Here is a 23320-nt window from a genome sequence, read left to right as displayed (position 1 = left end):
AGTAAAAATGCTGCTTACCGGAGTCCGTTACCAAATTTTTGCTCGTTAGGCATGGAAAACACAGGGAAGTTTTGTCTCTAGACAAATATGTCTAGAGACACATTAAATTGGCCAATTCAATAACTTGATCTGCACAAGCTATTTAGAGCATCCACAGAGGATCTCTGTCTACTGTAAATATGGAGGGCTCTCTTGTTATAATTGAAGACTTTGAGAATACTGGGAATCCAAACGTAAGATGTATGCATAAGACTATTTTTGTAATTAATGCGCCTAGGGTTGTTTGTTCAATAAGTGGGCCCTTAACGTTATGTTTTTTAACAGGGTCACAGCTTTGGATGATTAAAGGTAGTTTCCCCAAAATATTGTCATAGTTCTTTTCTTTCAAAACATGCCTCTTGTTGAATTGTGGATGCACTGAGTTGCTCAAAGGCCCAGCTAAACCATTTTTTCCCTCCCTCCCCCTTCATCCTAACTTGCTTTTGTTATGTATTGGCTTGCTAATCCTTGTGTTGAGCAGTATCAGACATCACCTTTCTTGGGGGCAGTTAGTCCACTCTTCCGCTTTCTTTGTCAGAGGGTTCCCTTAATAGGAGAAGTCAACAGGGAGGACAAAAAGGATTGAAAGTTGTATTTAATCAGGGTCAGAGAGGTGGTGTTCAGAGTGACGGGCCCACAGGCAGGCTGGCCTTTTATGCTTACCGACGCAGATGGTCCCAAAGCATTCAGCTAAGTGAAGAGAAAGCTGCCCAGTGAGCTATTGTAGGGGCAGAGCCTCGTTACAGTTGAGAAGGGTTGCCAAGGGTAACTAGAGAGTATCACCACTATCGTGTGATCACTAGTCTATGCCTTTGGAAATGTTAAACTGAGAATTGCTTTGGGGCTCTCAGCATCTGGATGTTCATGGAAGCAGTATTATCTTGCATAAGCTTTTGATTTATTTCACTTTGAGGAACTGGGCAAACGAGAATGATTTTGCAGTTTACTTTGGGGAAAAGTTGCTACTCAGAACCAATGCTTTTAATCCTATAGTGGAAGTTACAGCAGCATTTCAGAAAAATGCACTACAGAGGCTTTAATTAAAATGCATTTGGGTTAATGCTGAAAATGTATGTATGTATATGTATGTACATCTCAGAAGCAGTGTTCTCTCTAAATTTTTTTTGGGGTGGGCGGAAAAGTATAGTGTCTGAGCGGCAGTCCCTTCGGGACTGGGCGACACAGAAATAATAATAAAATTTCCCTCTCAGCTTCTGGGCAGGTTTGGAAAACTCTGAGTTGATGATGATTTTTAAGTGAGCGATTGCTCACCTGCTCAGCTTAGAGGGAACTATGCTCAGAAGGTGTGTCTATCCAAATTTATCCATTAAATAATAACAGAAACTGTTTTAAGTACATGTGGTATGTGTGTTTGTGTAAGTAAGTGTCTGTGTGTGTGTGTGTGTGTGTGTGTTTGAGAGAGAGAGAGAGAGAGAATGAGACAGAGAGAGAGAGAGAGAGAATGAGAGAAAAAGAGAGAATGAGAGTGAATTTTAAATAACGCTTAGGTTCAGACTAATTTTCTTGAAATCAAAGGCTGCTGCTCTTTCCAATTCTTATACCCTTAAGTATAAACATAATTTACTATGGTTCATTAATTAATGATACTAAGCAGTTCAGAATACATTGGAGGAATGATATGACTAGCTAAGATGTACTCTAGAATAACAAGTTAGCTCTTAGATGTGGACAACTTTTACGCATAATTCAAGGGATAGAGGTAGCCAGCAAAGGTGTACAGGCTTCCCTGTCTTCAGACTGCCATGTGAAATTTCATTTCCTATTGCAAACTAAAATTAACCCTAGTGTCCAAAGAGCTATAGAGGACTCAAGCATTTTTACCTTCATATTCTGTTAAACTTAAAATATAGCCAATTGTTTTGCTACATACAACATGGAAGTATTTATCATTTCTCTTTTATTTCTCAGTTCTCTTGGCCATATTGACAGAAAGTGGTTATTACTGATTTTTGTATTATATTTTTATGTTATGTTATATGTTATGTTTTCTGTTAGATACAAATGCAACGCAATACAATATAATGCAATACAATATAATATATAATGAAATGTATAAAAATATGATATAGCTGTAATATTGCAAATCTACACAATTATCTGTTTACTGTGAAGGATGCAGCACATTCTATCAATGAATATTTTGCTTTGAATTCAGGATCTAAGGGAAATGGATTTAATAAAATCAGCTCACTTGTTTATTTATTGATTTATTAGATTTGTATCATCTTTTTTATACAATTCAGGGACATGCATAAAATAGAAGATACATTATTTGAGTTAACAAGTAATATTGCCAGAATTTTAGTAAGAATAAAGACATTTAAAAGACTTAAATTGGTTTTTTTAACCGTTACATTCAAAGGTAAAAAGATTTTGAGAACATCTGCTCAAAAGATATAATCCATTCTAACTTCCTCTTGTGTTCTTTTTTCTTTCTTTTTCTGTGGTTAGAATTTAACGATTAGATGAAACATCTGTGGACAAGCAATATAGACAAAGTTGTATATAGAAAATGAACTGAGAATTGATTAGGAAGTGCTGGTGGATTTGAGAGGAAGTATATATTTTGTATAACAAACTTTAAAAAGAAGAAATTTCAGTAATATAAGCTTCTTTTGAAGTTGGAAATGCGAAAGTTGAACAAAATTATTGAATTTACTTGCATAACAATTAATTTGTATTCATTTTTTTCATTGCTCAGGATAAGGTAGGGGAACTTTAATGCAATAATTCTACCAGAAAGTACTGTACTTCTGTGTTGTGGTTATTGTTAAATCAGGACAAACTGATTCAATACATGTTTTCTAATTCATGACTGGAGTAGAAAATAAGTAACATGTCCTTTACATATGTAAGGTGTGGCAGAAACTAAAAAGATATTAGGGAAGTTTATAAAACAGTATGGAATATTTTGTAGCTGCTGCTAGAAGTGAATGATTGAGAGGTTGATTTTTCAGTAGTGAATTATGTTAGACATAATTGCACCTCAGTGTAAGATGGCTCTGCTTCCATTCTTCCATTACCCTCTATTTTTCTTCTAATTTTAATAGCCATTTTAAGAAAAAATGGAAACCAATGAGTAGATAATGAGAAAGAATGTACATGCCCAGTAAAGATCTGCAGAGACCAAAAAGATAATACAAATTATTAAGGAATACAGTGGGCTAGATACAAGAGCTGTGTAAGATTGGAAGCAGGGATGACTGATATGGTTGGTAAGGGGACTAATACTATTCCTCGGTATGGAACCGAGAAGTTTGAGACCACTGAGATGCTTCCCTTTCCCATCTTGAAGTTCTCTCTCCTACCTAGTCATATTTTAAGAGTAATTGCATTAGATATTTGGGACTCAATTCTAATAAATCCCTTATTTGCAAATTCACATGATTGGGAAGTTTGAGGCTTAATGGTACTGCAGTGTTGTTCTGGCTTCCTCCCTCTCTCCCATTGAGAGAGTCAAAAAGTGAATGCTTAACATAGAAGACAAAGACCCATATTTTGTGGATATAATGCAATTCTTTCATATACAGTGGTACCACTACTTACAAACTTAATTCATTCCGTGACCAGGTTCTTAAGTGGAAAAGTTTGTAAGAAGAAGCCATTTTTTCCCGTAGGAATCAATGTAAAAGCAAATAATGTGTGCAATTGGGGAAACCACAGGACAGGTGGAGGCCCTTTTTCCTCCCAGGAGATTCCTAGAGAGGCCCCGTGGAGGCTTCTCCCCACCTTTTCTGGCCCTGTTTCCTCCCAGGAGATTCCTAGAGAGCCCCCACGGAAGCTTCTCCCCACCTTTTCTGGCCCTGTTTCCTCCCAGGAGATTCTCAGAGAGGTCCCACGGAGGCTCCCTGCCTTTTCTGGTTACAGTTTCAGAGGATCAGGTTTGAAAGTGGAAAATGGTTCTTGAGAAGAGGCAAAAAAGTCTTGAACACCCGGTTCTTGTCTAGAAAAGTTTGTAAGTAGAGGAGTTTGTAGGTAGATGTACCACTGTATTGTCATACTATGATAGGGAAGTCTGCCACCAAAATATTTCTCCCTCTTCATAATATGAGTTTGTTCCACTATTTATATATGTGAATACACACACACAAATACACACACACAAACGTGCATACATACAGATATGCACACAGACATATGCATACATATACATATATGTGTATGCACATATATGTTGTGTGTTTGTGTATACATCACAGGTGGTTTTCTGATGGTTCATTCTGAACTGATAGTAGTGATTTGCGGGTGGGCTTGCCCACTCCCCCCATCCCAGTGCTGTGCCATCCTATTTAGGCTCATTTTGTAGCCGCATGTGCAAGCAAAGAGCATGCGCATAAGGCCGTGCGCATGAATGGACTTTTATGAACCCATAGGAAAGGTAAGTGAATACCATCTCCATACCACCTATACCCCCAGGTTTCACACATGACAAAATGTTGATCAAATTACTATATTGCACATTGTACTCAGCAGTATTGCTCTAGCCATATTCTTTTTCGTGTTGGTTTTAGAAGGTAGCTTTTGCATATGCAAGTGCATTGTAACAACCTGCAAATACATGTTGATCATTAAAGCTAATCTAGTTATGTAAAAAATTGTGAGATATGGGATTGATTTTCTCTCAGTCACCTCTTTGTGTTGATACAAGAGCAGGATAGCTTATGGTGGATCCAGTATACACGTGCACATTCAATTTATATTCTGCTTTGCTGTTGATTTTCTGTATTTTGATATTAGCATATGACTCTCACAGCTATTAAAAACCCTGAGCTGAATCCAAGAAAACCCCACAGCACCTTATTAATATCTCCAGATACTATTAAATTGGGAGAGCCTAAAAGAAGATGTTCTGACAGTTTAACTAGGGGGTTGCAACTTACTCTAAGATGGGGGGAATGTGAAGTGTAACATGAGCTATTTCCATTTAAATTTCTTTTAAAAAGAACCCTTTTCCCCTAGTCTTTATATCCAATAGTGACCGTTTCTTGATTAGTCTTGCTTTATACTTCTTATATATTTAATATATCCAGCATGATTTAAGGTATTGGACTGGCATTGGGGTGATTCAAGTTCTATTACATCTCACTAATAAAAAATTCCTGGTGGCTTTAACCAGCCGTCTCAGTCCAACCTCACAGGATTGTTGGTGGAAATAAGAGAAGGGACTACTATGTAGGCTGCCTTGAACTCCTGCATGAAAGGAAAACAAATAAAGAAAAATAAATACCCTCTTGAAGTTGTTGGCACCCTGTGGTCTTAAATGCAGTGGACACACCAGGAGATCCCACTGATAAAAAAAAACTCGGGAGGTTTATTTACTCAAGAGGTTTTCTGTTTTTGTAACCAATTTTTTAAAATAACTACTGGGTAATGGTTTGAGCAAAACAATCTTGCACCGAGAGCAATAGTTCTGATCTGATTGGTGTTTACCTTTTTATGAACTAAAAACCAAAGGTAGATTCTAAATTGTGCATTATATCATTTATTCTCCAGGGGCAGTAAAAGCATTTGTTTTATTTTTGTCTGACTGCTGTGAACGCCACAAAGAATAGCACCGAAGCTTGGCTACTTACTTTTTTTAAACTATTCATTTTATACTTCTCAGACAGATTTTTCCCTGGGGTGAAACAAAGGTTAACTGAAATTTCCTCTGTTGTGTACCTGAACGAATCAGCAGTTTGAGAAGGAAATCCCATTGATGGGCAAAGAGAGTGACAGGCTCTATTTAAAGAATTCCCCCGACTGTGTGGTAGACCAACCATGCCATGAATTTAACTGTTCCTGTGGTCCCCACATTTGTACCTACTAAAAGAGAGAGAGATTACTTTGTTCTCCAAATGTTACACTAAGTTTTGAAAAACACCAACTATTGATACTTGTTTGTAAACATTACTATCTGTTTACAAAACCTAAATTATGAAGAGCTACATATTTAGAAAATGCAAAATAAGTGCAAACAAAACAAAGAATGTCTATAGTTATTGCCTTGTGGTTTTTTTCATTTTGCAAGCTGTGACATATTTCTAAGGTGCAGTGTTTTATAAATATGTTTATATTTAGTATCAACAGATAGGTGTATTACCAATCTTCCATGTAATATTTCTTGCAGACAATAAATTGAAATGGAATCTTAGGTTAACATAAATTACCATAATATAGAGAGGGATATATAGTAAAAATGCACATATTTGAACACTTAGTAAACTTTAAAACATCATAAAGGCTATTTGGTATATATGTCTTTATTTGGATTACAGTGGTACCTCGGTTCTCGACCATAATCCGTTCTAGAACTGTGGTTGAGAATCGATTTGGTCGAGAACCGAATTAATTTATCCCATAGGAAATAATGGAAATGTATTTAATTGGTTCCCAGCCCATTGACTTGCTGGGAACCAATTAAATCTACAGTATTTCCTCTATTCCCGCAGCAGCAGCGTCGGGAATGTCGCGCGGTTCAGTTGGTTACCTCCAGGCAGTTGCACCAACTTTTTCTTTCCCCGTGGCGGCTCCGGCGGCTTCCCTTCACGTGACGTTCCTGACGCTGCTGTTGCTCCTCGAAGGGAAGCCGACGGAGCCGCCACCGCGGGGGGAAAAAAATTGGTGCAGCTGCTTTTAGGTAACCGACTGAACGCTGAGGAAAGTAGCCCCCACGAAGCTGCCGGTATTACAGCCAGCCCTACCCTTCCTGTAGCGTGGAGAAGTTACAAGGTAGAGACTGGAAGGCTATTAAGAGGGCGGCCAGGAGGGGCATTCCGACTCCCATTCCCTCTCACCTCGTCCCTCAGATCTTACATTTCGGATAGAAAACAAAATTTTCTGTTCAGTATCCGAATTTTTGTTCGGATACTGAAGCAAATTTTTGCAGAAAATTTTGTTCGGTATCCGAAATGTACGAGAAAGGAAGCATTCGAAAACCGAGGTACCACTGTATTTTTTATTAACAAAGAATCCATTCCATCTGTAGATTAATTATTTTATGGCTAATCAAATTCTTATGAGTTAAAAGGAGCTTGGGATATTTTTAAAATGGAAATTAATCAGAAGTTATCAGTTGGGTATGATAACTATCAGCAGTGGTTTTTATGGTACTTACCCTTGATCTGCAGGTATTACTTCATACTAAATTTTTTAAAAGACGATGGATTCACTGTGTTGGATAAAGAGTTGACCTTGCAATAGAATGCAACAGAGAGAAAATTTACAGAAGAAAACTTACAGTGCTTTTTCCTGATCCCACCTTCCTCTTGTAAACCCAGACTCAAATTACTTTCTTTTATGGTCCTCACAGATTCAGAGTACTCTTTCCACATATAAAATTATACAGAATACAGTGATACCTTGTCTTATAAACTTAATTGGTTCCGGGATGAGGTTCTTAAGGTGAAAAGTTTGTAAGACGAAACAATGTTTCCCATAGGAATCAACGGAAAAGCGATTAATGCGTGCAAGCCCAAAATTCACCCCCTTTGCCAGCCGAAATGTCCATTTTTGCACTGCTGGGATTCCTCTGAGGCATGGGAAACCTCACCTCTGGACCTCTGTGTTTTTGCGATGCTGCGATTTCACTGAGGCTCCCCTCGCTGGGAAACCCCACCTCCGGACTTCTGTTGCCAGCGAAGCGCCCGTTTTTGCACTGCTGGGATTCCTCTGCAGCATCACAAAAACATGGAAGTCCAGAGGTGGGGTTTCCCATGAATGGGAGCCTCAGGGGAATCCCAGCAGCGCAAAAATGGGTGGTTCGCTGGCAACGGAAGTCCAGAGGCGGGGCATCCCAGCGGCAGCAGTGGGTTTGTAAGGTGAAAATAGTTTGTAAGAAGAGGCAAAAAAATCTTAAACCCCGGGTTTGTATCTCGAAAAGTTTGTATGATGAGGCTTTTGTAAGACGAGGTATCACTGTACTAAGTTATATTCTATACTATTCTGAACCTAGATCTACTTTTAGTACCAAATACTGTTTTGCTTGAATTCCACTTAAGTTGGTCTTACCTGATATGCCTCTTCTCATAGGGTGGAGCTAACCTCCAATCCCACCCAAAGTGGCCTCTGGGACATTAGATTGTTGTCTTCTACTTTGTTGACTCTGGGAACTATACGCCGAGTCTGACTATCTTTCGTCACTGAGGCAGGAGGACGAAGATATCAATTTGTCTGACTCAATCCTCATTGGCTGAAGGGATGGTGTCATCCCATTCTTGGAGGTTAGCTCCACCCTACGAGAAGAGATGTATCAGGTAAGACCAACACCCCTTTTAAAACATATTTCAATTTTTACACATAAATAGCTAAGCTTTTAGAGTTTGCCCAGCACTTAATTGTCTGATCTCAGAAAATCAAAACCAATTTCAACCTACTGAGGCTGGAAGATGGGATGGGAGCTCACCAGTGAATCATTGGATTATAGGTTAGCCTACGAAGGTAGTGGGAAGCCATTTCTGTTTCCAAGAAAACTACCTAGCTATGTTCATGAAGTCACCAGGAGTTAAGGCTATGGTGCTCTATTTGGCAGGCCAGAGTCCTGTTAACAATGCTTTGCATAGACTCAACATCACAATTCAGAATGCAGTTTTGAGTATACTAAATGGACTATACAGTACATCCCAACTAAATTTGTTTGGGCATGTTTCATAAAAATCATTGTAAATTATAAAAATACTAAGTCACCAGGCATGGTTCCATATATTTAAAAAAATGCTTAAATATTTTATGCCTCTTAATTGCTGAACAACCTGTTTCATTCAATAATTGATGCAAGATATAATATGTATAATATTTGATAAAATTTGGAGAATATGCAACCATGAGGTGGCAAACAGCATATACAGAGCGCATGAATATTAATATTACAAAATCATTCAATGTACCTTGCAAATTATTTTCAGGATTAATTGTAGAATTTAAATAATTCTATCCATTTACATCTCACATATAATATTTTCATAATTTTTTGAAAGATTCATTTCAATAATTATAGTATTAGTAGTTTTTACTTCCCACTATATAAAGATCATTGTACTTGGTTATTATGTATACTATAATAAAACAGGGTTTTTTTAAAAAAAAGAATGAACGCAGGATAGGCATTGCAGTTATTTGTTTTGTACAAGCATGTACTCTTGACATGCTATCATTTTTGTGGGTTTTATGGACAATAAAATTAAGCTATTTGAATCAATAATATTTTACTTAAAGTACTTTAACAATGTATTTTATTTTTACTATGCAAAATGGGTTGGGAGGAAGATTTAGAAATGATTGCTAGTAAGGTATTGTAAATGTAAGAAATACATTCCAGTACAGACTAATTTCTGAGTTTTATAAGTGGTTAGTGGACAAAGGGAATGCAGTAGATATAATTTTCAGCGTAATCAAATTTAGCAGGGCTTTTGACACAGTTCCACATGACATTCTCATAAATAAACTAGTAAAATTTGATTGTAACTGCTTTAGAGGATAGCGTTTTAAATAGAAATGAACTTAATTGTTTAGAAGACTGGGCTATAAGCTACACAATTAATTCCAGCAAAGACCAAAGAGAGATTTAGAATAAAATATAGATCATAAATATGAGATTACTGAATAGCTATGATGGGAAAGCCATGCTTGATGATAAACAGCATTGTTCATCAATATAAAACTGTTGGGGAGGGAAGACAAAAACTTCTGCCCACTCCCTCCATTAATCAGCAATTGTTTGATAGAAGTATGGCATACCGGTATATAAAATGGAAATAAATAATAGCTACAGGTTGTATCTTCAGTTTACAGTACAAGAACAATTTTTGTTTTTATATTCTTAAAGAAAAATATAAATAATTTGAAGGGCAGTCAGAGAAAAGTTGATTAAGATTAATTTATCTTCAAAAAGATAAATCAACTTAGTTATATGGCATATTCCAGTACTTTAATAATTGGGTATTTAAAATTGTCAATTTTTTTGTAGATGTGGTTGTGTTTTTAAATGAAGAAACAGCCATCTTGGAGCTAAAAGCTATGTCTTTGGGTGCGGTGTTAGGGACTGCATAACAAAAGCTGTGCAGTGGGAGAAAAAACTACTGTATTTCAATCTGAGCTTGATTTGAATGTGTTTTACTGTAGTTCAATCAATATAGTAGACTTGTATATTTGTATATTTCAAATAGGGAAAAATAGTAAGGCATTTTTTATCATCATCATCATCTATAGTGCTAATACTAATATCACTAGTGAAGATGAATGGTAGCAGAGGCAGAATAACAAAGGAAGGTACTTTTTCACACAGTATATGAAATTTATAAACTCAATCCAATTGTTGTTTTAAAACATTATGCAAATTTAGTGCCTATTGCTTATGTTGGCTGTTATGTTTTGAATGAATGGCAATAATCCTCTGGTACCATTGCTGGACCGCAACAGCAGGCACTATCCACATTATCTGTGGTTTGGCATGTGGTCTGGGCAATAGTGACCATTCACATTTGACGTGATCCACTTACGAAAATAATTTTAAAATACTAGTGTAATGTGTATCTTTGTGAATAGGAGATCCAAACATGTTACACTAATTTTGCATCAGTTGCATATGATTATCAGAGCAGTTCTGAGTCCTTTTTAAAGCCCACATGTTAAGTTTTTAAGATTTAAACAATTTGGGGATATATAGACGACTGTTTTCCCTTGTATTTGTTTCCTTTTAAAATTTTAAATGGGATATACAGAAGACTGCCTTCAATTGTATGATCCTTCTGTAAAGATCAACTATAGAGGCCCTTTTTGAGTGCCAGTCAAGGACCTTCTTATTGGTGTTCTCCTGGATATGGGACTGTTTTCTTTGGCACTATGAAAGAGCATTTTGTACAAGCTTTCAAATATCCTTGAAAATCCATTTGTTCCATCTGCCTTTTTCTAAGAGGGTTTTTATAACATTAATTCCTGAGTCATGGTGTTTCCTTATTATACTGGATTCTTACATTTTTATTCATTCATTATATCTCAACTGGATTCATCTTTTGTTGAATGCTGCTAGTTATATATGTGTCCCAAAAGGCAATCTGTAAAGATTTTAGATAAATATTTATGTTATACTATAAATGATGAAGAGCTTCTTATAACTTGAGAACTGCATATTAATCAACCAAGTGAAAGCTAATATTTATCTGGTTGCCTTAATGAGAAATATATAGATATATAGCATATAGATACACTGATTGCTTTGAAAGCTTAACTTAAAAAACAAATACAGAATTGACAAGAAATATTATGTCAAATGTGTAGAATAACATACGACGTTATAGTATGTGCCCATGTTGGAACCATCCAAATGATAATTGATATCCCAGTTATATTTTTATGTTACGAAATATTTTCAATAGCACTTGAAACTCAGTGAACATTCATTGGTAAATGTATTTTATTCTGTTATTAAAATTCTGGGGCAGTGAAGCTTTTGATGCACTATTAAAACAGAATTTGCTACCAACACAAGCTTCCAAAGATTTTTCGGATCTTGCTCTTTGTATACAGTTCATTAACATTTGTTTATTACTTGTGATAAAAAAAGGTCATTACTAACCTTCTCATGAAAGAATCCCTGAAATTTTCCTTTGTACATTAAAATACTAAAAAATACCATTTTAGTATTAAAACATTATTTATTGTCTCAAAATACATTGCTCATGGTTATGATTATTTTTAATTTATTAATTTGTATGGCACCTACCTCACCAGATTAGATACTATGCAGATAAAGTAGGTAAAAATCTAAAAAAGGTTTTGTGATAACTCTTTGAAAATTTTATAACTTTTTCTCATTAACTTGCTACTAATAAGACAAATCCTGTAGTTCCTAAAATCCATTTTAATTGTTTTGCAGGAGAAGATAGAACAGGGTGGACCATCAGTGATAAAGACTTACAGGTACAATATTGTGTTTTGACTGCTTATATGAATATATTTTCATTACTGAAATAATACAACAAAAGCACTTGTGGGGATCTCGTGTGTTCTCTAAAACATTATAGAATAGGTTTCCCCAATCCTCCGGCCATTTCTGGACCGTGACCTTTTACAACCTGGGCCGGCTGAAGCATTGGATGAACCCGTGCATCCCCTCTTGTGTGAGCAGAAGGTGAGGGTGTGCATGCATGTGGTCCATTTGTGTGAACAGCAGGCATGCATGCCCACCGCTCATGCAAATGGAGCTGTGTGTGCGCACACGCTTCCCTGCTGCCCACACACTCTGGGCTGCAAAGCCTGAAAGATTGGGAAACTCTATTGTAGAGTTTCTCTGTGTTAATTACAGCTTCATATAAGATTTTATTCCTCGATATGTTCATTAAAATAAAGTTGTGCTATATATAGATGGTTGATTTCACGTAGCTGCTTTATTTTATCTCTAAACTGTTTTATTTTACTGAAAGAGTAGTAGATCCTTGGAACAAACTTCCAGCAGACGTGGTTGGTAAATCCACAGTAACTGAATTTAAACATGCCTGGGATAAACATAGATCCATCCTAAGATAAAATAGTATAAGGGCAGACTAGATGGACCATGAGGTCTTTTTCTGCTGTCAGTCTTCTATGTTTCTATGTTTCTGTCCAAGCTAAAACTTCCAGACAAGCTTTCATAATAGAACTACGTAATATGTTCTATAATAGTACCATTCTTAGATTATTAAGATAAGCATCCTGTCCAGCATCATAATTGGGCAATTAAATTGAATATGACCACTTTACAAACAGTTAAACTATTTAAATTCCATCTAACCTCAATGCTCCTGTCTTCTCAAAATTCATCTTAGATTTATTTAGTCATCCATGCCTCTGTACTTCTGAGGAATTAAACAGAACTGCAATCAGCACAGTCCTGACACCATGTCACAGATATCTAGATTATAATTTGTGATGGTTTGTTATAAGTGTTACATATCAGAAGAAGAGAGGGGAATCCTGGGGGAATCCTACAATCCAGATACTACGAAGTCAAGTAGAATTAGCAGAATGCTGTGACCTGTTACTGAGCAGTAGAAATGTTATTTTAATGTAGCAACTCCCATTTGTGTCTTCGGAGAGGGGCGGCATACAAATCTAATGAACTGAATTGAATTGAATTGAATTTGTAAATCACAAAAATAATTCCAGAAAAAATCACAGTGGTCAGTGCTATTAAGCATCACTAAGAGAATCATAGTTCATTTCTGTGATCTCCCTCTCCCTCCCTCTCAAGGGAGATAAAGAGTACAACTTAATGCCTCCAGTATCATCATTAATGAGTCCGCGGAGAGGGGCGGCATACAAATCTAAATAATAAATAAATAAATAAATAATAAATAAATTAACTGCTTCTTGAACCCCCTATACAGGTACTGTAGTCCTCACCGTATGACTACAGTTGAATCCAAAATTTCTGTTGCTAAGTAAGATAGTTGACAAGTGAGATTTGCCCTATGTTATCATCTTTCTTGCCACATTTGTTAAGTGAATCACTGTACTTCTTAAGTTAGTAAAATAGTTGCTAAATGTATCTGGCTACTCCATTGTTTTTGCTTGTCAGAAGGTCACAAAAGGTGGTGATATTATCCCAGGATACTGCAACTATCATAAATATGAGTCAGTTGCCAAGTGTCAGAATTTTTGATCACATGACCATGGGGATGCTGCAGTGGTCATACATGTGAAAAATGGCATTAGTCACTTTTTCAGTTTCATTGTAACTTTGGACAGCCATGAAATGAACTGTTGTAAATCAAGGAATACTTGTAATCTTTACAAATTCTTAGGAAACATAACAGGCTCCTTTCTACAAATCTTTCTGCAAATTCTTACTAAACGTAACAGGCTCCTTCAAAGATCATTTTGACATTGAAAACTGAACTTTCCTATCTGTGGCATAAAGTCTGAAGAGTTTGTGAATGAGATGGTCCTCAAAGCCCTCAAAGAATTTCTGCTGGGCAATTAACTGAGGAACTCCAAGCATTGAAATGGGCAGTTTATAAAATAAATGTCGTAGCAAATGCAGTGCAATGATGGAAAAGAAATATATTTGCTGCTAACAGATGCTTCTCTAATGTATGCTTTGTTGATTTACTGCGAGATTTATGCTGCTTGACTTTGTTTCAGTGCTTGGATTTCTCAGAAAAGATGATTTCTGGGTTTCTTATAGTCAGAGAAGGGAGTTCAGAAGTAATATTGTAAGCGACTTTTAAAGAAACTTTTGCTATTTATTCCTTAGCAAAAACTTAGAGCTTTGACAGAACAATCAATCCTTTCACCTGGTACATTCTCCAGAACATTGAGGAATTATTTGGCTGTAGTCACTGTTGAGGATATTCTCAATTGATCTTCCATTCCTGCATGGGGGGACTGCTATATTGATCCCAGTTTTCTTTAGGAATTGATCCATTCTGTGCTATCAAGGTGACTTGAACCAATGATTAGTCCTGATCTTTCCTTTACAGATCCCCAATCATTTATTCAGATTTCTAAACTGCTCCGCAAGACAATTAGATCTCAACACTTGTTAAAATATAATAACAAGGCAGAAAATGTAAGAAGTGTGAAATATATTCATTGAAAAGGGCAATAGAGTCAAATTGAACCAAAACCCTCAAGTTGTATTCATGAGTAAGACGTGGTGAAAAGATAGGTCTTTGGAATTTCAGCAATTCAACTCATGAATTTTCAGGATATGGAGCCTACGTTCAGTTCATAGTCTCCACCGCAGAGAACACCAAATCTCAAGCATCTGTAAGATGTTTCATGGCCAGTCTTGGCAAAGATATTCATGAGTGTGTCTGAGAACACTCCTACAAGTTAAAGTGGAACTGTCATACTAAACCCTTAATTCATAGAAATGGTCCAAAGCACCTTGGCAGATGATATAAAATGTCTTAGAATGATCAAGCAGAATCAATGAAGTTGGCCTCCCTTTGCCTGTTAAAAAAAAGTAATATATCAGCCATTTGCTGATTCTGTTCCCAAATTTAAGTTCTGAATACAGATTGAATGCATAATGTCTACCAAATAGGTCAATTTATTACTAATATTTTATACCCATTGCAAAGTCTGAGACATTTGCTGCCATTTCTAATCAATTTGGACAATCCAAGCAGACCAACCAAGCTGCGTTATATTCTAAAGATAGAATAAGTCCCGGACTTTCTGCTTTTTCTTTGAATCCAAGAACCTTTTTCAGCTCTGAGAGAGCTGAGCTCAAGAACTGATAAGCTTCTTGGATAAGAAGCGAAACATCTTCAACAAAAAACCAGAAAGTCCAGTTGCCTCTTGAAAAAGCACCTTGGGGACAATGTAAAATCTGTTTAACCCCCTCATCCCCCACAAAATAAAATAGAATAAGTAAAGCTTGGAAATTGTGATTTCTGGTATTCTTGCCAACCACTTAATATTAACTCCACTCTGAGTCATACTACCAGGAGGGAAGGGCTTAAAATCAAACAATTCACAGCATATACAACTACTTCACCCATAGGGATTCATTGGGGGACTCTGTTTTGCTTTCCCCCTCTCTTCAGCAGATGTTGTCTATTTTCAAACTCTTTCTTTTGCTAGTTTCTACTAGAACATTATATTTAGTCTAGCCTATCTCCACAGAATTATCATGCTGACAGACAGGAACCCAATTCCTGTTGCATAATTTCTCTCTCACTGTTCATGGAAAAGGGCCAATGTGAACTGGACTGTAACCATAAGGTTGGATTCTGGTATTCAACATATTAGGGAACCAGGCTGAGGTTGAATTTTTCAGTCTCTCTTTATTTTTGCCAGCTGTTTTCCTAAAAAAACCACTATCAATGACTGGAAGTACTCCACATAATAGCATGAGTTGTTATTAACAATTTTATTCTTTTCCTTAATTAATATATAAATATTTTTTTTTTAAAAAAACTTTTTCTATAAGAATTCAAACAATGCTATGGGTTGTGACAATTTTAAGAGAGATGGGAAGAAGGGCAGGAAAGGCGATGGAGGAATCTTCTGCTTCATTACAGGTGAATTTTCTTGCAGATTTCACACTCTCACACACAGACACCTACACCTACAAGCCTGCTATTGCTCACTCCACTTAGGAGTTCTGCTTGACTGGTCTGGCAGCGAGCTGAATGGCAGGAATGTCTGGAATAAACTAACATCTGCCCAAATGTAGGAACTGCTTTTCTTTTTTCCTAGCTTCCAGTCATGGTTTCAAGGCATTGATGCATTCCTGAACCTGTTTCTTTCCTTCAAAACAAAACAAAACATAGCTAGTAAGATTTCTTAGTGAGAATTTATTATGTATGTGGGTGATGCAGAATAGTCAATGACAGTAATGGGCACCTACTGGCTTTCTAATGCGAAAGGCTACAGTTGATAGTGACCATGTTATTCAATTAGAGGAGCCCATACTGAGCCAGGTATTAGGGCTTAAAGCTAAAGGTCACAGAGCCGTGTGCACAGATGTAAAATGCAGGTGGTATATAATAAGAAATTGCAGCATTAACTTGAACCATGGAATATCAGAAATATTTGGAACTAAAAGAGAGCAGCGTACAGAAATATAGAATAATGCTTCTGTTTCTTGAGAAAAAAGTCATCCACAAGCTTTTCATACTTGGAAAAAAAATACAGTGGTACCTCATGATACGAACTTAATTGGTTCCAGGAGGAGGTTCGTAAGGTGAAAAGTTTGTAAGATGAAACAATGTTTCCCATAGGAATCAATGTAAAAGCAAATAATGCGTGCAAATCCTTCAGGAAAATCCCAAACTTTAGAAGGGAGGCGAACAGAGGGCAGGGAGGAACAGCTAAAGGGGGCGGGTGGAAGAAGCAAGGCTAGGCTAAAGGGTGAGTGGGAAGGAAGAAAGGCAAGGGGGGCGCCCCTCCCTTTTCTTTCTTCAAAAGACACTCTTTCAGTGCCTGCAAGCACGCTGTTCTCCTAGTTTTTTAAATGCAGTCTTTCCCCCTCCAAGCCGCCCCTCCCTTTTCTTTCTTCAAAAGACACTCTTTCAGTGCCTGCAAGCACGCTGTGCTCCTAGTTTTTTAAATGCAGTCTTTCCCCCTCCAAGCCGCCCCTCCCTTTTCTTTCTTCAGAAGACACTCTCAGTGCCTGCAAGCATGCTGTTCTCCTAGTTTTTTAAATGCAGTCTTTCCCCCTCCAAGCCGCCCCTCCCTTTTCTTTCTTCAGAAGACACTCTCAGTGCCTGCAAGCATGCTGTTCTCCTAGTTTTTTAAATGCAGTCTTTCCCCCTCCAAGCCGCCCCTCCCTTTTCTTTCTTCAGAAGACACTCTCAGTGCCTGCAAGCATGCTGTTCTCCTAGTTTTTTAAATGCAGTCTTTCCCCCTCCAAGCTGCCCCTCCCTTTTCTTTCTTCAAAAAAGGAGGGGAAAGAAACCCCTTCATCCCAGCAGCAGCGGCTTGGGTTCGTAAGGTGAAAATAGTTCGGAAGAAGAGGCCAAAAAAATCTTAAACACCGGGTTCGTATCTTAAAAAGTTCGTTAGAAGAGGCGTTCGTAAGATGAGGTACCACTGTACTTGATTCCCCCCCCTTAAAGTCATAATCTAGCTTTTGATTTTAAGTTTTATTTGAATATTGACCAATTTGTAATTTCTGCTCTATGTGTAAACATTAAGGATTTTTTTTTTTTACAATTCAGTGGATGTTACCTCATGATGCTTTGTACATGCAACTCAATCATGTCATCTTTACATTCATTGGTAGATTAGTTATTTCCCCAATTAAATTAAATGTATTTTGCAAAATATGCCATTATTGAACAATATTGTCAATATCATTGATTGAAAGTTTTAGAAAAAAGTAACTTCTAAAAACTTCTTTGAAAAGGATATAATACAATGCTGCAAAAATATTTATATGGTACTGATTTACAGATGGGAAGCCTATCTTGATTCTAGAAGGTAAGAACTATAAAAATAAACACTTATCTTTTAAAAAATTCAATATCTTAGGCTTGATTGTTATAAAAGCTTAGGGTGGCAGAACATTAAGCTTTCAACTTCTAATAAAAATCCTTTTGTTTCCTCAGGCACAGATTGGTAATTACGTTTCAGTGCGACATAACAACAGATACTACACAGCGGACAAAAACGTCACTTGCAGAAATTGTGATAAACGAGGTCATTTATCAAAAAATTGTCCTGCCCCAAAGGTAAGTGTAGTATTTCAATTTGTTTTATTGCTAGCTGCGACTTTCAGACTTTAAAGCGCTGGTCTGAAATAATTTTAGCGGCTGGCATTTTGAGAAAGGGGGGTGGGTGAGCAATTTCCATGCTCTCAACTGCAGCTGCTGTTTAGACCCAAGGAACATTACCTGCTAATTTCTTTGCATTGTGGATCCTATCCCAGAGATTAATCAGAGGTATTAGGAGCATTATTCCCTTGTAAGAGAGGAGATGGCGTATTTGAAGTTGGTGCTTTCTTCAGTGGCTCTCAGCAATGTAATCCAATCAAGAAAGACCCAGTGGCCCATGCTGAGGATTACCACCTGCTCACTGAAGATTTCTTTTCTCTTTCCCCCACTTTAGTGAATGAGTGGACAGAACAATAGGGCATTATAGGGCATGCATCCTATAATTAGTGCCCACTCTGCTCTCATTGAGCTAGCAAATGATAAAAGACGGCTTTTACACCTTGTACCATGTCCACACTTTCTAGGCACGCCTAGAAGAATCGGGGGGAAATGTCCACTGAGCCGATGAGAGAATTCCTCCTGTAAATTCAATTCAATTCAATTTATTAGATTTGTATGCCGCCCCTCTCCGAAGACTCGGGGCGGCTCACAACAACAATAAAAACAATATTCTAGCGAAAACAAATCTAACATTAAAAAGCACATAAAAAACCCTAGTATTGTGCATAATGGTGGGCAACCCCCTGCTAATAATTTTTCATCAGGATAACAGCAAAAACTTCATGATTAAGTATCTTTAGGATAGATTTAAGCAATATCTATCTCCAGGATAGATTTAAGCAGTACATTTTATTAGTTGTATGCTCATCGGCTGAAAGCTGAGATAAAATTTCACTACGAGACCAAAACGTTAATATCATTAATACCATGAGACATTTAAAGAACAGCCACACCAAAAAATTATACAATGTGGCAAATTTAGAGGTGAGCAATAACATTGCAGGAGGATAAGACAATCCATTGGCATAATCGGTTATTGGGAGCTTTCCTGATTGCTATTAGATACAATTTCATATTTTCTTGTCAGAAAAAGGCATTCCAAAACAGGTTAGCACAAATGAAAAAAATCTCTCCTTTTGAAGCATTACAGTAGCTGGGATCCTTGGCAAGGCTGGTGCCTGATCTTGCTGCTTTGGAGGTTGCCCCCTGCTATCTCCATGGCTATGAGCAGGTTCTGCCATTGCACTTCACTAGCAGTTCCAATGGAAGTATTATCTATACAGTGTTCCCTCGATTTTCGCGGGGGATGCGTTCCGAGACCGCCCGCAAAAGTCAAATTTCCGCGAAGTAGAGATACGGAAATAAATACACTATTTTTGGCTATCAACAGTATCACAAGCCTTCCCTTAACACTTTAAACCCCTAAATTACAATTTCCCATTCCCTTAGCTACCATTTAGATTATTACTTACCATGTTTATTTATTAAAGTTTATTTTAAAAAAATATTTATTAAAGGTGGATGAAAGTTTGGTGATGACATATGATGTTATTGGGCGGGAAAAACCGTGGTATAGGGGGGAAAACAGCGAAGTATTTTTTAATTAATATTTTGGAAAAAAACATGGTATAGACTGTTCGCGAAGTTCAAACCCGTAAAATCGAGGGAACACTGTATATCCATACATACCATATTTTTTGGAGTATAAGACACACCAGAATATAAGACGCACCTTAGGGGTTTTTTTGGGGGGGGGGAATAGGGAAAAGAATTTGCTTACCAGGTATTCATCTGGCTAGCATCTTTAGTCTGGTCAGCTTCAGCACATTATTTTATCCCCTGCTTAAGGGCTTAAAACATTTATTCTGAGAGTAACAATGAAGAGCTTGCAAGCCAGTAAAAGCTGGGAACATCATTAGCACCTTGGAAAAAAAACAGTCTGAGCAAATAGAGCAATGGAAAAAATCCTGCAAAGACTTAGGGCTTGGAAAACATTCTTCTTTGCAGAGAGTAACAATGAAAGAATTTGCAAGCCCATAAGAGCTGGGAACATTGTTAGCACCTGGTTAGGGCTGGAAAGAAACATCTGGAGCAAGTAAAGCAATGAAAAAAGATAGGGTTTGGAAAACATTCTTTGCAAAGAGTAACAATGAAAGAGCTTGCAAGCTGGTAAGAGCTCGGGACATTAATAGAACCTGGTCAGCGCTGGAAAGAAACCCACTCAAAGCAAGTTAGAGCAATGAAAAAAACCTTGCACAGACTTAGGGCTTGAAAAACATTCTTTGCAGAGAATAACAATGAAAGAGCTTGGGAACATTAATAGCATCTGGTTAGGGCTGTAAAGAAACATCTGGAGCAAGTAAAGCAATGAAAAAAAGCATTCTTCCCAGAGAGAAACAATGAAGGCTGGGGTGGGGAAGCTACATTTAAGAGTATAAGAAGCACCCAAATTATCAGCCTCTTTTGGGGAGGAAAATATGGTATGTGTCAGCTGGGGCCAGCTTTCATAGCCTTGGCGGAAGGTTTGCAGAGGACATATGCTTTAATGCTTTGAAGAGAGGTGCTCCAATCACAGCAATGCACTTGGCAAGTCACTTCTTTCAAGTGTTTTCTACAGTACAGTGTTCCCTCGATTTTCGCGGGTTCGAACTTCGCGAAAAGTCTCTACCACGGTTTTTCAAAAACATTAATTAAAAAATACTTCACGGTTTCCCCCCCTATACCACGGTTTTTCCCACCCGATGACGTCATATGTCATCGCCAAACTTTCATCCGCCTTTAATCAATATTTTTTTAATAAACTTTAATAAATAAACATGGTAAGTAATAATCTAAATGGTTGCTAAGGGAGTGGGAAATTGTAATTTAGGGGTTTAAAAGTGTTAAGGGAAGGCTTGTGATACTGTTCATAGCCAAAAATTGTGTATTTACTTCCGCATCTCTACTTCGCAGAAATTTGACTTTCGCGGGCGGTCTCAGAACACATCCCCCGCGGAAATCGAGGGAACACTGTACTGTTGTCTAAGTCTTAAAATAATAGCTGGGGGATTCTAGGAGTTGAATTCCATGTATCTAAAAGATGCCCCGTTTGAGGAACACTACTCTAAGTAACTACTTTTTGCGAAGCAGATTGATCCTACTGGTGAAATTTTGGGAAGGACCCCTTGTTGTGTCTAGCAGTACTGGAGATGATTTGTATTCATTAGCTATTGATTATTCAACTCTTGCTCGTTGTTTATTGTACTGTTGTTTCATTTTACCTTATGTTTTAATTATTAATTGAAGGCTTCCATGTATAGGCAATGTATGAGATAATGAAATAGTACAGTAGGTCTTAAGCAAAGGGCTTAGACATTCTCCGTGAATATAAATAGAAGCGCCTTGTTTATTTTACTTAATTTAAATTCCTCTGATTCTATAAACATTTGATCATTTTTTTGTTTCTTCGCATTTATCTTGCAGAAAATTCCACCCTGTTGTCTTTGTGCACAGAGAGGTCACCTACAAAACAGCTGTCCAGAACGATTTTGTTTAAATTGTTGTTTGCCAGGGCACTGCTCTAGAGAGTGCCCTGAGAGAATGTACTGGAAAAAACATTGCAACCGCTGTGATATGAGAGGTCATTATGCAGATGTGAGTACATTGTTAACAGAAACTACCCAGCGATTCTTTTTTTCTCGTTCTCCCCCTCCCCCCCAATGACTTGCGCTTATAATCTGCATTCCTGTTTATCCATTGCTGGTCTCTTAGCATATGTTTGTTTGAAGACACAGCTTAGATAGACAAAATTAGTATTTTCTGCATCATAAATATGTGTGAAAAATAATTTTAAAAATGCAAAAATATAACTACAGAAAGATCACCAATAAGTGCTGAAGTGCTTAAATTATTGTTTGCACATTTTAAAAAATTTCTGGAATGAATTAGTTTCTATGAAATAGCATACTCTATAATTCATTAAATGAAGTTTTGATCTGGCATTTTACTTTTGTTAATAACAGAAATGATTTTAAATTATATAAAATTTACAGACATGCTTATCCTTTATGAATACATTAGAAATACAGTTTGCCTTTCTTGCATATGGATAACTATAGAAAAACGTGCAAACACACAATATATGTATTATATTTTAAAATTCATATTTTTTACAGGTTTAATATAGAGACTAAGTGACTAAATTTCACTGTGAGAACATAATAACCAGTGTACTTACTATCTCATTCTTCCCAATGGGAATAATACTAGCATTCTTTAAGCAGTTGTTTTATGGATTATTAAGTATATATGGTTTAAAACACTCAGAATGCAATAATAATAAAAGCTGATGAGAAATAATCTAATTATTATCTTCATTTTTTTCCCTAGGATCCAAATTATTTAGTTTTGTATGGCATATAATTACATTATTCCAACAGATCTCTGACCAGAAACTAATAATGCTGAAGCAGTTAATAGATGCCATTTATTTACATATCTCATCAAAATTCATAACAAAAGTTGGTTGCCATGTGATATGCAGCAGCCAGACCTTTGTAGCACAGATTTGCCAGATAAACAGCTTGCATATTTTCTTCTAAAAACCATGTGCTAAGAAAAGCTGATTAGGCACATTGTGTATGTGTTGATGTTTTCATAATCTCTGTTTGTAATTTTTTTCTTATAACTGAGAAGACTAGCTGCTGTTCATGGTACTGATGTCCAATGAATTATCTCTGGAAATTCAGCCACATGTACACATTTTCAAGTCTGAGTTTATATTGGAGATTCTGAAATATTTAAAATAGAAAGGGCATAGAGTCTTGTGTTCCAATTAATGCATTTTCAATGTCTGTGATGAAGTTAACATATATAAGATCGGTTAAAGGGAATGGGAATGTTGTTTTTACAAAGATGGCATTGACTTTTTTTTTTTACTGTTGTACTTTGGGATAGTACATGGTAAAGATTTCCTAATATAGAAAAATAGCAAAACTTGTTTATGTTCTTGTGAAGATAGGTGTCAAAACTTGATGGTTCAATGCAAATTAGAACATAATTCTCAAATGCTGTTTCTCATTTGCCCCTTTCGTTAAAAATGAACCCTTCTCTGATATTGTTGTTAGCCGCCCCGATATTGTTGTTAGCCACCCCGAGTC

The 23320-nt window shown here is 36.9% G+C and overlaps 1 protein-coding gene across 1 annotated transcript in view; it reads left to right on the top strand.

Moving 5' to 3' along the window:
• ZCCHC7 (zinc finger CCHC-type containing 7) overlaps window positions 1–23320 on the top strand; it is a 166918-nt gene that overhangs the window by 82473 nt on the left and 61125 nt on the right. Inside the window, exons 3-5 of the mRNA XM_070742265.1 lie at window positions 11912–11955; window positions 18078–18200; window positions 21645–21815. Coding sequence (XP_070598366.1) covers window positions 11912–11955; window positions 18078–18200; window positions 21645–21815 — 338 coding nt within the window. The remainder of the gene's footprint in view (window positions 1–11911; window positions 11956–18077; window positions 18201–21644; window positions 21816–23320) is intronic.

The sequence above is a fragment of the Erythrolamprus reginae genome, chromosome 2, assembly GCF_031021105.1.
Source record: "Erythrolamprus reginae isolate rEryReg1 chromosome 2, rEryReg1.hap1, whole genome shotgun sequence".
Taxonomy (NCBI): Eukaryota; Metazoa; Chordata; class Lepidosauria; order Squamata; family Dipsadidae; genus Erythrolamprus; species Erythrolamprus reginae.
Note: the sequence above shows the minus strand (reverse complement) of the source record. Positions and strands in the feature narration are given on the sequence as shown.